Source organism: Terrapene carolina, unplaced genomic scaffold (assembly GCF_002925995.2).
Source record: "Terrapene carolina triunguis isolate 2854851 unplaced genomic scaffold, T_m_triunguis-2.0 Scaffold1134, whole genome shotgun sequence".
Lineage (NCBI taxonomy): Eukaryota > Metazoa > Chordata > Testudines > Emydidae > Terrapene > Terrapene triunguis.
This window is the reverse complement of record NW_020665485.1, coordinates 1-16,922: the sequence shown is the minus strand read 5'-3', so window position 1 is coordinate 16,922 and position 16,922 is coordinate 1. Positions and strand designations below refer to the sequence as shown.

General features: G+C 48.0%; 1 protein-coding gene across 1 annotated transcript; it reads left to right on the top strand.

Annotated features, from left to right (window-relative positions):
- Positions 1-672: 672 nt before the first annotated feature.
- Positions 673-16,916, top strand: LOC113408233 (zinc finger protein 586-like; the record flags this gene model as incomplete). Its single annotated transcript, XM_029913883.1, has 3 exons — positions 673-701; positions 14,335-14,478; positions 16,093-16,916. Coding segments are annotated over 3 exons (997 nt in total), but the record flags the coding sequence as incomplete, so codon positions are not given.
- Between the last annotated feature and the right edge of the window lie 6 nt (positions 16,917-16,922).

Sequence of the window (16,922 nt, the reverse complement as noted above, 5' to 3'; positions counted from 1 at the left end):
AACTTCTGGGGAGATAGCTCTGGAGGGGGCAGGGAATACCCCAGGTGAAGAAAGGGAGGGGGATAGAGTGTGACAAACCTCCTGGGACTTGTTTAACCTGGGCCTAGACTCTAGGAACCAGCGTTTGGGTGTTGGGGGAGAAAATTCCCTAATTTGTGAAACAGGAAACAGACAAACCAACCCCCTGGGCAGGGCGGGGAAAACTGACCAGAATTTCAGTGTTGAACCCTCCACCTTCTAGCCAGAGACTGGTGTGACATGGAAAGGGGGCATCCACCAGCAAGGTGTAGGGAGGATGCCCCGTGTCCTCACATCCAGCTGCTGGCAGTGGGGAGGGTATTGGGGCTGTATTAGCCTCTGGCTAGTAAGTGTGTGATGGATCTGCTGGGAGAGACAAGGGGCTCTCTCTTTGTCCTCTCACCCTGATGCCTCCTGGCTGCTCTCAGCAGTGTGGGGATAGGACTCTGCTGACTGTCTCTCTCAGAGCATCCATTTGATTGGCTCCTCTCCCCCATGAATAGTGGGGCTGTGAGTGGGGAAGCAGGTACTGAGTGTTGAACTCTTACTCTTTCAGGGGCTGGTGACCTTCGAGGAGGTGGCTGTGTATTTCACCAGGGAAGAGTGGGCTCTGCTGGACCCCACTCAGAGAGCCCTCTGCAGAGAAGTCATGCAGGAGAACTGTGAGAATGTGACCTCGCTGGGTAAGGATTCCTGTCCCCTCGGTTCTTGGAAGGAGAAATGAAAAGTTAAGATTCACGCCACCCCCACAATGCCACCTCTGCTCTGCATCATCCCGACATGGAATCATAGAACTGGAAGGGACCTCGAGAGGTCATCTAGACTAGTCCTCTGCACTCAAGACAGGACTAAGTATTATCTAGACCATCCCTGACAGGTATTTGTCCAGCCTGCTCTTAAAAATCCCTAATGATGGAGATTCCACAACCTCCCTAGGCAATTTATTCCAGTGCTTAACCACCCTGACAGTTAGGAAGTTTTTCTAATATCCAACCTAAACTGCCCTTGCTGCAATTTAAGCCCATTGCTTCTTGTCCTATCCTCAGAGGTTAAGAAGAACGATTTTTCTCCCTCCTCCTTGTAATAAGCTTTTATGTATGTGGAAACTGTGATCATATCCCCTCTCAGGGTACGTCTACACTACGAGATTAATTCGAATTTAGATAATTCGAATTTGGGAAACAGATTGTATAAATTCGATTGTGCGCGGCCACACTAAGCACATTAATTCGGTTTTTAACCACATTAATTCGGTGGTGTGCGGCCACACTACCCCATTAATTTTAACCACATTAATTCGGTGGTGTGCGGCCACACTACCCCTAATTCGAATTTACAAAATCGATTTTGGTGCTACTCCGCTCGTCGGGGTGGAGTACAGAAACCGATTTTAAGCGCCCTTTAATTCGAAGTAACTGGCTCCGTTGTGTGGACGGCTTAAGGATTAATTCGGATTAACGCAGCTAAATCCGAATTAAAGTCGTAGTGTAGACCAGGCCTCAGTCTTCTCTTCTCCAGACTAAACAAACCCAATTTTTTCAATCTTCCCTCCTAGGTCATGTTTTCTAGATCTTTAATCATTTTTGTTGCTCTTCTCTGGACTTTCTCCAAGTTGTCCACATCTTTCCTGAAATGTGGCGCCCAGAACTGGACACACTACTCCAGCTGAGGCCTAATCAGTGTGGAGTAGAGTGGAAGAATTAGTTCTCGTGTCTTGCTTACAACACCTCTGCTAATACATCCCAGAATGATGTTTCCTTTTTTTGCAACAGCATTACACTGTTGACTCATATTTAGCTTGTGATCCACTATGACCCCCAGAACCCTTTCCGCAGTATTCCTTCCTAGGCACCCATTTCCCATTTTGTATGTGTGCAACTGATTGTTTCTTCCTAAGTTTGTCCTTTGCATTTGTCCTTTTTTAATTTCATCCTATTTACTTCAAACCATTTCTCCAGTTTGTCCAGATCATTTTGAATTTTAATCCTATCCTCCAAAGCACTTGCAACCCCTCCCAGCTTGGTATCATCCACAAACTTTATAAGTGTACTCTCCATGCCATTATCTAAATCATCGATGAAGATACTGAACAGAACTGGACCCAGAACTGATCCTTGCAGGACCCCACTCATGCCCTTCCAGCATGACTGTGAACCACTGATAACTACTCTCTGGGAACGATGTTCCAACCAGTTATGCACCCACCTTATAGTAGTTCCATGCCAGTGACACATATACTAGCCCTTCTCCTCCCCTGTTACAGAATGCTCTGGGAACAGAGCAGTACAGCACAAAGTCTAACAACTTCTCTTTGCTAAGATAATATTTGGGTTCATCTCCATCATAGCAAACAGAAGCTTCCTCCCCCTGGCCTGCTCTCCAGTACTGAACCTCCTGCACGCAAACCATCTGAGACTTGCAAAGTGTTACCACCCCTTTGCCCTCAACCTGAGTTTTCCTTTTCAGTCTCTGCCTTCACTTACCCCTCACTAAGCCTCACAGATCACTAGAACATACGCCACCAGAATGCTGACAGTCCCCATGGCAAGAACACACCCTTGGGCACCTTTACTGACAAAATCTACAACACTCAGCACGGAAATGAGGCAGAATTGTCCCCCCAAGTTTCACATGCACCTCTCTTCATAGCACAGTAACTGCTCTGCCAAGCTGCTCCAACCAATCCCTCCATCATCCATTTACTGCTACAGCTGACCCAGTGCACACAGCTGGAGGGCATGCGGATAAATGCTGGGATTTCCATCTGTGAACACAAGCTCCTTGTTAGCCTCATTAAAGACTGAGGCAAAGTATTTGTTTAGATATTGGGCCATGCGTAAATTATCCTTAACCTCCACTCCATCCTTAGTGTTTAGTGGTCCCACTTCTTTCTTTCTTTGTTTTCTTCTTATTTATATAGAACCTATAGAACCTTTTACTATTGGTTTTAATTCCCTTTGCAAAGTCCAACTCTACATGGCTTTTGGCCTTTCTCACTTTATCCCTACACGTTCTGACCTCAGTAAGGTAGCTTTCCTTGCTGATCCCTCCCATCTTCCACTCCATGTAGGCTTTCTGCCTTTTCTTAATCACTTCTCTGAGATGCTTGCTCATCCAGCTTGGTCTACAACTCCTGCCTATGAGTTTTTTCCCCTTTCTTGGGATGCAGGCTTCTGATAGTTTCTGCAACCTTGACTTGATGTAAATCCAGGCCTCCTCCACCTTTAGATCCACAAGTTCTTCAGTCCAATCCACTTCCCTAACTAATTTCCTTAATTTTTTTAAGTTAGCCCTTTTGAAATCAAGAACCCTAGTCACAGATCTATTTTTGTTTATCCTTCCATTTAGTTTGAACTGAATTAGCTCATGATCACTCGAACCAAGGTTGTCCCCTACAACCATTTATTTTATGAGGTCCTCACTACTCACTAAAAACAAATCTAAAATGGCATCCCCTCTTGTTGGTTCAGCAACTACTTGGTGAAGGAATCCATCAGCTATTGCATCCAGGAAAATCTGAGCCCTATTATTACTACTTGCACTTGTCCTCCAGTCTATAGCTGGGAAGTTAAAGTCTCCCATGATCACACAATTCCCATTAGTATTTATTTCATTAAAAACATTAAAGAGGTCTCTATCCATATCCAACTCGGATCCCGGCGGTCTGTAGCACACCCCAAGCACTATCCCAGGGAGGCTCTAGTAGCTTTCTTCCCCAGAGTGATTTTTGCCCAGACAGACTCTTATCTATTCCATCACTTTTTATTTCTTTACAGTCTACCTCATCATTGATATACAATGCTACTCCACCACCTTTGCCTTTATTTCTATCTTTCCTAAACAGCACATACCCTTCAATATCTGTACTCCAGTCATGACTACTATTCCACCATGTTTCTGTTATCCCTATAATATCTGGTTTGACTTCCTGCACCAATAGCTCTAGTTCCTCCATTTTGTTACCTAGGCTCCTCGCATTAGTGTACAAACATCTTAATTTTTGCTGTTTGGCTTCTCTCACATTCTTTACCCAATTAGGCACAGACATTCTACCACCAGTATCACCTATTAGACTGGTATCTACACTACCCTTCCTCCTTACGTCCATTCTCCTACCCATGGCTGTATCCTTTCTTACTTCATTTTCTTCCCTCTCAATGTTAAAATCCAGCATGGAGATTACCTGGACATCTCCCACCATCTCCCCCAAATTTCTAGTTTAAAGCTCTCTTAATCAGTTGTGCCAGCCTCCATCCTAGAAGTCTATTTCCCTCCCTACTCAGGTGAAGTCCATCCCGAGAGAACAGTCCTCTGTCCATGAATGCTTCCCAGTGGCCATATATCCAAAAGCCCTCCTTATAGCACCACTGCCTGAGCCATCTGTTGATCATCATAATCTTGTCACACTTTTGTTGCCCTTCTCTAGGAACAGGCAGAATCCCACTGAAGATCACCTGAGCCTGGATTTCCTTAAGCGTCTTCCCCTGTCTGGCATAGTCTCCTTTGATACGTTCTAGCGAGAATCTAGCCGTATCATTTGTTCCCACATGAAGGAAAATCAGTGGATTGTTTCACGCTCCCGTTAGGATCCTCTTCAGCCTCAGGTCCACATCCCATATCTTAGCACCTGGCAGACAGCACACCCTTCTGTTCTCTGGATCAGCTCTGGTTACAGGCCTGTCTATTCTTCTCAGTAAGGAGTCCCCAATCACGTAGACCTGCCTTTTCCTGGTGATGGTGCGATTCTCCGGTCTATCCCCTATTCTCTCCGGCTGCAAGTCCTCTCGATTCCTAGTGTCCCTTGCAATCCTCCACAACCCATCCCGTATCCTCCTGGGGCTTATATTTGGTGTTGTTATCTCCACTGACTCTTCCCCTCTTCCTATAGGACTAGCTGATCTTCTCAGCTTCCTTGCCCTCTCATCCTCAGTGACCACCTGCTGTGCCCCTTCTTCATTTTCCAACTCCGCAAACCTGTTTCTGGGCTCTATTTCTCCTTCATTAGCCCATCTTTTCCTCTGCCTGGTTCTCTTAGTTGCATGCTTCCACTGTCCACTTTCCTCACCCAGCAGTCTCCCCTCAGAGTTCTTTGGTCCTGCTTCCATCTGCAAGTCTGAGCTTTTTCCCTTCAGCCTCCTCATGTCTTTGCTCCATCATCTGCTCGAACCCCCTTCTAAACTCAACCAGAGTTTCCACCTGCATCTCCAATCCTCAGATCTTTTCTTCCATCAGCTCTATCAGGTGGCACTTCATGCAGACGAAACTCTTTTCAGGTACCCCCTCCAGGATCATGTACATGCTGCAGCTTCCACATCCAGTCATCTTCATTGTGTCGTCCACTGCTTGGGTCACTACCACTGCTGCCGCTGTATGTGTCTATAATTGAGCTTTTGCCAGCAGAGCTATGTTGGATGGTGTGCGTGTGTGCGCGTGCGTTTGTGCACTTTTTCACAGCCTTAAACAACAGAACTGGACCGGCAAAGCTTTTAAGAGCAAACCAGGTCAGAGTCTGCACGTGGATTTTAGAGCCCTTGAAAATATGCCTCTTAACCCAGAAATGTTGGTATCAGAGGGCAAAACTTTCAAGAGGATCTCCTGCAGGATGCAAGAAAAATGCACAACACACATTGTCTGAAAGGTATCAGTGGTAGGGGTCTCACTCAAACTCATGGGTGAAGCTCAGGTTCAAAGGCCGAAGCATGTTCTCTTGAGCCAATGAATTACAGTGAGGGTAGATTGCTGGAAAGCCTCTGGCTGTTAACAAGAGCCTTAGGCCTGGTCTACACTACAGAGTTAGGTCAACATAAGGCAGCTTACGTTGACCCAACTCTGTAAGCATCTACACTAAAATGTAGTTCCCACCAATGTTACTTGCCCATTACACTAACTTAATAACTCCACCTCCATGAGAGGCATAGTGCTTACGTCTGTGTAGTTAGGTCGACGCAGTGTCAGTGTAGATGCCACGTTGCTTACGTCGACTGCTGCTGCCTTTCAGAAACTGTCCCACAATGCCCCACGCTGGCAGTTAAATTGGTGCAGGGGCTCCTGGTGAGAACATGCATTACCGACACGAGGACTGTAGAGCGCACGTGTAAAATCAATTCAATAACTGCGGTGGCTGTATGTTGACTAAATTCTGTAGGGTCGACTTGCCCTTAGTCTTGCTGCATTTCATGTGCCTTTCAGGATCTCTGACTCTACCCTTTTCCTCGTGCCAATCTGAAATTCCAACCTCTGCAGTTATTAGCTTTTTCTATACTGCTTCCCCAAGGAGGCACTGGGTGCCATGTACTAGCAGAGATAAATGCCAAGGGACATAAGAACATATAAGAACATAAGAACAGCCGTACTGGGTCAGACCAAAGGTCCATCTAGCCCAGTATCCTGTCTACCGACAGTGGCCAATGCCAGGTGCCCCAGAGGGAGTTAACCTAACAGGTAATGATCAAGTGATCTCTCTCCTGCCATCCATCTCCACCCTCTGACAAACAGAGGCTAGGGACACCATTCCTTACCCATCCTGGCTAATAGCCATTAATGGACTTCACCACCATGAATTTATCCAGTTCTCTTTTAAACACTGTTATAGTCCTAGCCTTCACAACCTCCTCAGGTAAGGAGTTACACAAGTTGACTGTGCACTGTGTGAAGAAGAACTTCCTTTTATTTGTTTTAAACCTGCTGCCTGTTAATTTCATTTGGTGACCCCTAGTTCTTGTATTATCGAAATACGTAAATAACTTTTCCTTATCTACTTTCTCCACATCACTCCTGATTTTATATACCTCTATCATATCCCCACTTAGTCTCCTCTTTTCCAAGCTGAAAAGTCCTAGCCTCTTTAATCTCTCCTCATATGGGACCCGTTCCAAACCCCTAATCATTTTAGTTGCCCTTCTCTGAACCTTTTCTAGTGCCAGTCTATCTTTTTTGAGATGAGGAGACCACATCTGTCCGCAGTATTCAAGATGTGGGTGTACCATCGATTTTTATAAGGGCAATAATTTATTCTCCTTCTTATTCTCTATCCCCTTTTTAATGATTCCTAACATCCTGTTTGCCTTTTTGACCACCGTGGATGTCTCCAGAGAACTATCCATGATGACTCAGTAAAAAGATCTTGGATTCATTGTAGCTAAATTAGCCCCCATCCTATTGTATGTATAGTTGGGGTTAATTTTTCCAATGTGCATTACTTTACATTTATCCACATTAAATTTCATTTGCCATTTTGTTGCCCAATCACTTAGTTTTGTGAGATCTTTTTGAAGTTCGTCACAGTCTGCTTTGGTCTTAACTATCTTGAGCAGTTTAGTATCATCTGCAAACTTTGCCACCTCACTTTTTACCCCTTTCTCCAGATCATTTATGAATAAGTTGAATAGGATTGGTCCTAGGACTGACCCTTGGGAAACACCACTAGTTTCCCATCTCCATTCTGAGAATCTACCATTAATTCCTACCCTTTCTTCCCTGTCTTTTAACTAGTTCTCAATCCATGAAAGGACCTTCCCTTTTATACCATGACAACTTAATTTACATAAGAGCCTTTGGTGAGGGACCTTGTCAAAGGCTTTCTGGAAATTTAAGTACACTATGTCCACTGGATCCCCCTTGTCCACATGTTTGTTGACCCCTTCAAAGAACCCTAATAGATTAGTAAGACACAATTTCCCTTTATAGAAACCATGTTGACTTTTGCCCAACAATTTATGTTCTTCTATGTGTTTGACAATTTTATTCTTAACTATTGTTTCGACTAATTTGCCCAGTACCGACGTTAGACTTACCAGTCTGTAATTGCCAGGATCACCTCTAGAGCCCTTTTTAAATATTGGCGTTACATTAGCTATCTTCCAGTCGTTGGGTACAGAAGCTGATTTAAAGGACAGGTTACAAACCATAGTTAATTGTTCCCCAACTTCACATTTGAGTTCCTTCAGAACTCTTGGGTGAATGCCATCTGGTCCTGGTGACTTGTTAATGTTAAGTTTATCAATTAATTCCAAAACCTTCTCTAGTGACACTGCAATCTGTGACAGGACTAAATCGAGAGTTGCCTCTCCCCTTGTGGGTTTCCGTACCAGCTGCTCCAAGAAGCAGTCATTTAAAGTATCGAGAAATTTTGTCTGTGCATTTCGTCCTGAGGTGACATGTTCCCAGTCAATATGGGGATAATTGAAATCTCCCACTATTATTGAGTTCTTAATTTTGATAGCCTCTCTAATTTCCCTTAGCATTTCATCATCACTATCACTGTCCTGGTCAGGTGGTCGATAATAGATCCCTAATGTTATATTCTTATTAGAGCATGAAATTACTATCCATAGAGATTCTATGGAACATGTGGATTCACTTAAGATTTTTACTTCATTTGATTCTACATTTTCTTTCATATATAGTGCCACCCCCCCCCCCCCCCCCCCACCCCCCCGGTACGACCTGTTCTGTCCTTCCGATATATTTTGTACCCCGGAATGATTGTGTCCCATTGATTGTCCTCAGTCCACCAGGTTTCTGTGATGCCTATTATATCAATATCCTCCTTTATCACGAGGCACTCTAGTTCACCCATCTTGTTATTTAGCTAGCATTTGTGTACAAGCACTTTAAAAACTTGTCACTGTTTATTTGTCTGCCCTTTTCTGATGTGTCCGATTCTTTATGTGACTGTTTCTCATCTGATCTGACCCTTACATTATCCTCTTCCATCCTCTGCTCCTGACTAGAACCTAGAGCAGGGGTTGGCAACCTACGGCACGCGTACCAAATACGGCACGCGAGCTGATTTTGAGTGGCACGCAGCTCCCTGATGCGGTCCTGGCCCTCAGGCCCCCCGCCCACCGCTCTCCCCTGCGGGGGCAGGAGGCAGAAGCTTGGTTCTGCAGCAGCCAAGCTTCCCTCCTCCCCTGCTTCTTCCCCCAGCGTGGTGTTTTCCTGCCCCTCCTCCTCTCCATCCCTGCGTCAATCAGCTGATGGCCCTAGCGAGGGGGAGGGGGAAGAGCGGCAGCATGCACACAGCTCCGTAGAGGACGCAGAGAGAGGTAGGGACGGAGCCTGGGGGAAGGGGGTGGAACAGGGCATATCCCTTCCAGCCCCCTGGCATGAGCCACTCAGGGCAGGGGTCTGAGAGCACCCCCACGAGCCGAGCACCCCAGCCTTCTGCCCTGCACCCCCACACCCCCCAGCCCTCTGCCCTGAACCCCCCCCACCCCAACACACACCCAGCCTTCTGCCCTGCACCCCCCCACACACACTCAGCCTTCTGCCCTGCACCCCCACAGCCCCATCCCTCTACCCTGACCCTTGAACCCCTCCCCACACCCAGCCTTCTGCCTTGCACCCCCCACACCCCAACACACACCCGGCCTTCTGCCCTGCACCCCCCACAACCCCCAGCCCTCTGCCCTGACCCTTGAACCCCCCGCACACCCAGTCTTCTGCCCTATACCCCCCACACACCCCAGCCCTCTGCCCTGACCCCTGAAACACCACCCCCCCCAGGTCTGGGGTCCCGGCCATAGGCCCTGCTCAGCCCGCTGCCGGCCTAGGTGAACAGAACCCCAGGCTGGCAGTGAGCTGAGCAGGCTGGTGGCGTAAGATCAGCATTTTAATTTAATTTTAAATGACACTTCTTAAACATTTTGAAAACCTTGTTTACTTTACATACAATAGTTTAGTTATATAATATAGACTTATAGAAAGAGACCTTCTAAAAATGTTAAAATGTATTACCGGCACGCAAAACCTTAAATTAGAGTGAATAAATGAAGACTCGGCAAACCACTTCTGAAAGATTGCCTACCCCGACCTAGAGAATCTCTATCAATAGACTCTCCTCTAAGAGAAGTCTCTGTCTGATCCACATGCTCCTCTGCAGCAGTTGGCTTTCCCCCATCTCCTAGTTTAAAAACTGCTCTACAACCTTTTTAATGTTAAGTGCCAGCAGTCTGGTTCCACTTTGGTTTAGGTGAAGCCGATCCTGCCTGTATAGACTACCCCATCCCAAAAGTTTCCCCAATTCCTAATGAATCTAAACCCCTCCTCTCTACACCATTGTCTCATCCACACATTGAGACTCTGAAGCTCTGCCTGCATACCTGGCCTTGCACGTGGAACTGGGAGCATTTCTGAGAATGCCACCATAGAGGTCCTGGATTTCAGTCTCTTCCCTAGCAGCCTAAATTTGGCCTCCAGGATGTCTCTCCTACCCTTCCCTATGTCATTGGTACCTACATGTACCACGACCACTGGCTCCTCCCCAGCACTACACATAAGTCTATCCAGATGCCTCGAGAGATCCGCAACCTTTGCACCAGGCAGGCAAGTCACCATACGGTTCTCCCATATGGTCATCACAAACCCAGCTATCTAAGTTTCTAATGATCGAATCTCCCATTACTAACACCTGCCTTTTCCTAGTGACTGGAGTTCCCTCCCCCGGAGAGGTAACCTCAGTGCAAGAGGCAACCCCAGCACCATCTGGAAGCAGGGTCCCAACTATGGGAAGGTTTCCCTCTGCTCCCGTTGACTGCTCTGCTTCCCTGAGCCTTTCATCCTCCTCAACAGGAGGTGGGACAATTCTACAGACAGTCACTTACCCCAAGGGTGCTGTATTTGCTCCTCCTTCATCTGGAGAACTCCCTTGTGAAACTCCCTGTTGCCAGCCCCTGAGATCACTTGGTGGAGAATTACAACCACAGTTTCCGCCCCAGGTTTATGCAAGACCGTGTTATAGGAGCCAGTTGATAATGTGAAAAGTTGCTTTGGGGAGGGCTGTATCTCAGGAAATGCTTCATCAAATTACCCCATATTTGGGCCACTAGCCCTGCTCGGCATCCCTATGATAAGCAGCAAATTTCAAGAGATTCTTAGCAAACAAGGGGATGTTAGACCAATTAGAACAGCTGATCTTTATAGAGAACGTAATGTTGAACTTTAGCTATGGTAGAGCTGGTGGTCTGCTATAATAATTTCCCAAATGCATAAAGGGTATGATAGTCGGGGGGGGGGGGGGGGGGGGCAGGGGGGATTGGAGAGGGGGGGGTGGGCGGTTCCTTCCTTGAGAGAAGGTGATGTGGGACTGGTGCATGAAAATTACTGGGACAGGAATATGGGTCTGCAGAGTCCCAGAAGGGTGGCGGTTCTGTGCCACCACCGGGCAACCTTGGCAGAGCTGCTGGCAATGTACATCCTGGCAGAACAGTCACTGCAGGAAGTGCCGCCCACACGAGAGATGATTGGCAGCTCTTCCAGTGACCTCTGATCCAGGCTTCCTTTTAAAACCTGGAAATACTGGGAAGCCCTTTGTGCAGCAAGGCAGATCCCTGACCTATTGCTGAGAGAGACCACACCTTGTTCCTGGTCCCTGCCTTGTCACCCTGCTCTATGCTTCCTGGTGTTTTGAGCTGGACCCTGGCATCTGATTTTGGCTTGACCACGTAGGCCTGACCACTTATGGTTCTCACCACTGGACTTCACTTTTCATGCTCTGGTTCCTGTTAGCTATAGACACGCTCCAACCTCTGAGCTCTCTGAATGTCTGCCTGGACTGTCCAGCCCCCTGGACGCTCACAGTGTTGACAGATTCGCTACTTCTGAAGAAGCAGTGCATCCCAGCTTGCCAGTTACCACTCAGATCACGACGCCATTTAACTCAAGGCACTCATATGTGTTTCTAGTGAAAATAAGTGAAAGTTTGTTTAACCAAGGATAGAGATTCAAGTGGTAGCAAGTAGAAGTCTTGGAAACAAATGGTTACACATCAAGTAAAATCATAACATGCTTTCTAGAACCTAGACTTACCTACCTAACTAGATCCATTCACGTTATAGAGCAAAACCCATGCAAAGTCCCTCCGGCATTTTACAGCCAGGCTTAAGTGTGATCTTCCTTTCATGAGACAAGCCACGCTGTCAGCTTGCATCCATGGGGGAAGATGCAGGGTGTATTTCTGCACCCCGAAATGTCCCCCCCATATGCCATTGTCTTAACTTGTAACAGAATCCAGCTCTTTATTTTTTCCCTGTAAATTTTCCTCCCTTGAAGATTTCACAATCTCTTCAGTTAGCATTTGGCTGAGTGTACAAACAGGCCCCCATTGTGAGACGTACCATGCCCAGTACACACATGACCAGACATAGACCTGACATGCCACCCTTAGGTGAACTAATATGTGTGTACCTGGTCTGTGGGATCCCAGTAAAACATTAGGCACCCCGTGCTCTCTGCCAGGTGGCATCAAGAGGTACATGATGAGTCACATCCTCCTCCTTCTCCAATCGCTGCCTTAGAGTGTCCTTAGAATGATCCGCCTCACCCCCATTCCAACTTTCTGTTTGGGTTCCACAGAGCTCTGTCCTTGGTCCCCTTCTTTTCTTCCTCTGCACCTTATTTCTGGGTAATCTCATCCGCACACACACATTCAACTACCATCTCTGTGCTCCTAACTCACAGTTCTACCTCTCTGCTCCTGACCTGTCTCCTTCTGTACCAACTGAAATCTCAACCTCTCTCTCATCTCCTCATTGATGTCCAGCCATCAGCTAAAGATCAACAGCTGAAGCAAAGCTCTTAATATTTCCCCCAAACCCTCCCCCACCTTCTTTCTCTACCACCGCAAACAGCACCATCATCCTGCCTGTCACTCAGGCCCGTAACTGGCAATACCTTTGTCACGGAGCTCCCTCTAGGGCCTCCTTTCCAGGCTGTGCCTACACCTTGCATTTTCTTTTTGCGTAACTTCCCTAACATCTGGCTTTTCCTATCATCAGCGCAGCTAGAGCACTTGGTCATCCTCTCCTGTCTCAGTTACTCCAACATCCTTTTCTCTGACCTCACCTTGCGCATCTCCATTTGGAAGGAAAAAGCTACCTCCTGGTCCTCGAACATGACCTCTGAGGAAAGGTTGACAGAACTGGGCATGTTTAGTCTTGAGAAAAGAGTGAGGGGGGACCTGAGAACAGTCTTCAAATATGTCAACGGTTGTTATAAGAGGACGGTGATTAATTGATCGTCATGTCCACCGAAGGTAGGAGGAGAAGTAATTGGCTTCGTCTGCTGCAAGGGAGTTTGAGGGTGGATAATACAGAAAACTTTCCAGCTATAAGGATAGGGAAGTACTGGAATAGATTACAAAGAGAGGTTGTGGAATTCTTGTCACAAGAGGGTTTTAAGAACAGGTCAGACAAACTTCTGGCATACTTATACCTGATCCTGCCGCAGGGCTACGGGAATGGACTAGATGACCTCTTAAGGTCCTTTCCAGGCCTATATTTGAAGATTTTACGATTCATTGCCTTAGCCCTTCCCTTTGATCATGTCTCCCGGTGGAGAATACAGACCATTTTTGTGGATCGGCTGCGGGTATAAATTTTGTACCTAGAGCCCTGCAAATCTGCGGATATCCATGGACCATTTTTGCGGATCGCAGATCGGATGCGGATACAAATTTTGTATCCATGCAGGGCTCTACCTGTCTTACTTCTGTCTATACCTACAACTTAAATCTATTTAGTACACATTGATTACATTTGAAACAACATAAGATGACCATAACAATGATCAATGAATGATAAAATGAAATAATTGGCTCCATGAACCATGAAGATTCTTCCTTTTCCATCCCCACCTGCAAGAGCCACAGTCTTTCGTTCCTGCATACTCTTTGGATCTTTGAATTTGTCCCTCCCAAAGTCACATGGCCTGATTCTTATTTTTCACATTCTCCTTTGGCAGAAGAATTAGTCTGTGGTTCCTGAACTACACCATCTAATTTGCCAGCTTTCTCCACACACAGTGTTTTTTATATTCCCTCCCTTTACACCTGACTCACTAGAGTCCCTAATGCTGCAGTATGTGCTTTCCTGACATCTAATGCTGCTCAGATCCTGCATTCAGTGATATCCCTGCTCTTCCCGTTCCCTTTCTCCGTTGAACCCCACCAGCCCATGCTTACTGTTCCCAGTTTCCCCAGGACTCTCTCATTGTCTCTGGACCTCGATGTCGGTTAGAAGTAGTGCCAGGGAGACGTGCCCTCTGTCTGGAGTCTTCACTTTCTGGGACATGCAGTTCCATTCTCTGTGTTTTAGGATCCTCTTTGATAATGAGTGTCTAGCTGTGTGTGTTCCCAGCAAAGATGGGAATAGTTAAATCCCTCATAAGTAGAGTGTTCTGCATTTTTGAGCACCTGGGGAGCTGGCCCTGTGATTTTATTGGTTTAAAATGGACTGGGGTTAAACTAATATAATGTTTTTTGATGACAAATGGCCTATGAATTCCCCTGTTCTCCCTTGTTTTCTTTCCCTTGAGCAGGGTTTCCAGTTTACAAACCCTATGTGATCTCCCAGCTGGAAGGAGGGGAAGAGCCATGGGTCCCGGATCTGCAGGGTTCAGAGGAAAGCGAGATCCTGAGAAGTCCCTGCACAAGTGAGGAAACATTAAACCAACCCAGAAACTGTAAGTGCCTGAGAGAAACATCTGGGATTCCCCATAAAGACTTTGTGAGCCCTGTGAGCTCAGGGTTGTCCCCAGCAGATCTCACTCCTGGCTTCCTACAGATTATGATTGACACCTTGGCAGGAGCTCCCTCCCTTCCTACTGAGTGTTTGGATGGGATATGGACAGGGCCAGCTTTAGGGAAAATGGCACCCTGGGCAAACTTGCATTTTGGTGCCCCTGTCCCCCATGGGCTCCCCAGGCAACTCACCCTCCCTTTCCCCCAACCCCTGCACTATGCCCCCTTTCTGCAAATGCCTGCTCCCCCTCCTGCACCCGTAAACCCTACATTCCCTTCACTCCTAACTTCTGCCCCCCTCCTGTTGCACCCCAACACCTGCCCCTCCTGTGCCCATAACCCCTGCACTGTGCCCCCTTCACTCCAGCCCCTGCACTCCACTCCTGTGCCCCAATCCATGCAACCCTTCACTGCTACCCCCTGCGCCGCTCTCCTGAGCCCCTAACCACTGCACTGTGCCCCCTTCACTGCTACCCCCTGCACCGCTCTCCTGTGCCCCTAACCCCTGCACTGTGCCCCCTTTGCCTCTAACCCCTGCATCCCCCTCCTGCACTCACATGGGGAACCTGACCTGGATACACAAATCAGCTGGCATTGCTCCTCGCTCCCTCACTGGACTTCTGCACCTCCATCCCACACAGCCCTAGGGGCTGGGAGGGGGGAGCAAGGAACGATGTCAGGGCTTCCTACATCCAGGTTCCTTTCCCTGTGGGCTGCGTAAGGGGAGGGCAGGACAGCAGTAGCTCTTGATACCTCAGCACAGCGCAGGTGGGGAAGTGACCTGGATGCAGGGAGCCCTGGTGTGTGTGTTGGGGGGACTGTGTGAAGAAGTTTGTGTGTGTGCCTGAGTGAGTGAATGCGTTGTCTCTTTAAGAAAGCACTCAGGCTCAGGAGCATGAACTAGGCTTGTTCAGACACAAGTAGCTGCCAGCAGCTCCGGCCACAGAGAGGCAGCAGCACACAGATTTCCCCTGTCCCGTCACCCCAGCGTAGTGGAAATCGGGTTCATGGGTGTGGGGGAGGGGGACACCCCCCATCAATCAGCAACTCCCCCTCCCCCGCAGAGCAGTCAGGAGGACACTCGCAGTCTGGAGTGGCCAGGGGCAACTCCAGGGATGAATGGAGGGCGGAGGCATGGGGGGACAGGAACAGCAGTGGCTGCACACGTGGAGCAGGGCAGAGGAGGGGCCCCCTGCTCCGGAGCAGTCACCTGGCTCCCACGTCTGGTCGTCCAACGGCCCCCTGCAGCTCGGGTCTCTCCCCCTCCCCCACGCTGCTGCTCACCTTCCTGCCGTGCCGGCTCTGTCAGCCCAGGAACCCTCTCAGCAGCAGATCAGGTGGGAATCCAAACCCTGGGCATGGCATCCCCTTGGGTGGGGCACCCGTACGGCCCACCCTAAAGGCCGGTCCTGGATGTGGAGCAGAATTGATCCCCTCCGCTCTCCCGTATGGGGAAGAGTTTGGGGGACTTCAGTCCCTGATTTTTATTTTCTGTCTCTCCAGCACTTACTTGGGTTTGCTCTCTGCCTAATTCTGAGATTTTTCTTCCATTCTAGCAGGTGATGGGGTGGTGAGGGAGAACAAGGAGCAGAATCCTCACCAGGAAGATGCTCAGCTAGCCGAAGCGCATGGGGCATTACTGCGAAGATCCAAAGGGAATGTGTCCAGGTGCCATGAGCCAGGAAAAGCTGGTGAAAGTTACCACAGACCAGAGAGAGAGCAGGGAAACCAGTCAGTGGAGAAAGTGTATGAACCCTTTAATTATCAGGGAACTCACAAGGACCTCAAGGAAACTACATCCCAGGAGAAAATCCTCAGGGAAAAGAGAGAGAATACATGCAGCGAGTGTGGGAAAAACTTCAATTACCGCTCAGCCCTTATTCGACATGAGATAATCCACACGAAAGAGAGACCCTACGAATGCAGTGAGTGTGGGAAAAGCTTCACTCAGAGCTCAGCCCTTGTTAGACATCAGCGAATACACAGAGGAGACAGACCCTATGAATGCTGTGAGTGCAGGAAAAGTTTCACTCAGAGATATACCCTTATCTCTCATCAGAGAATCCACACGGGAGAGCGACCCTACGAATGCTGCAAGTGCGGGAAAAGCTTCACTCAGAGATCAGCCCTTATCTCTCATCTGACAATCCACATGGGAGAGCGACCCTACGAATGCTGCGAGTGTGGTAAAAGCTTCACTCAGAGCTCAAACCTTACTACGCATCAGAGGATCCACACAGGAGAGAGACCCTATGAATGCAGTGAGTGCAGGAAAAGTTTCAGTCACCTCTCCTCCCTTATCTCTCATCAGAGAGTCCACACAGGAGAGCGACCCTACGAATGTTGCGAGTGCGGGAAAAGCTTCACTCGGAGCTCAAACCTTACT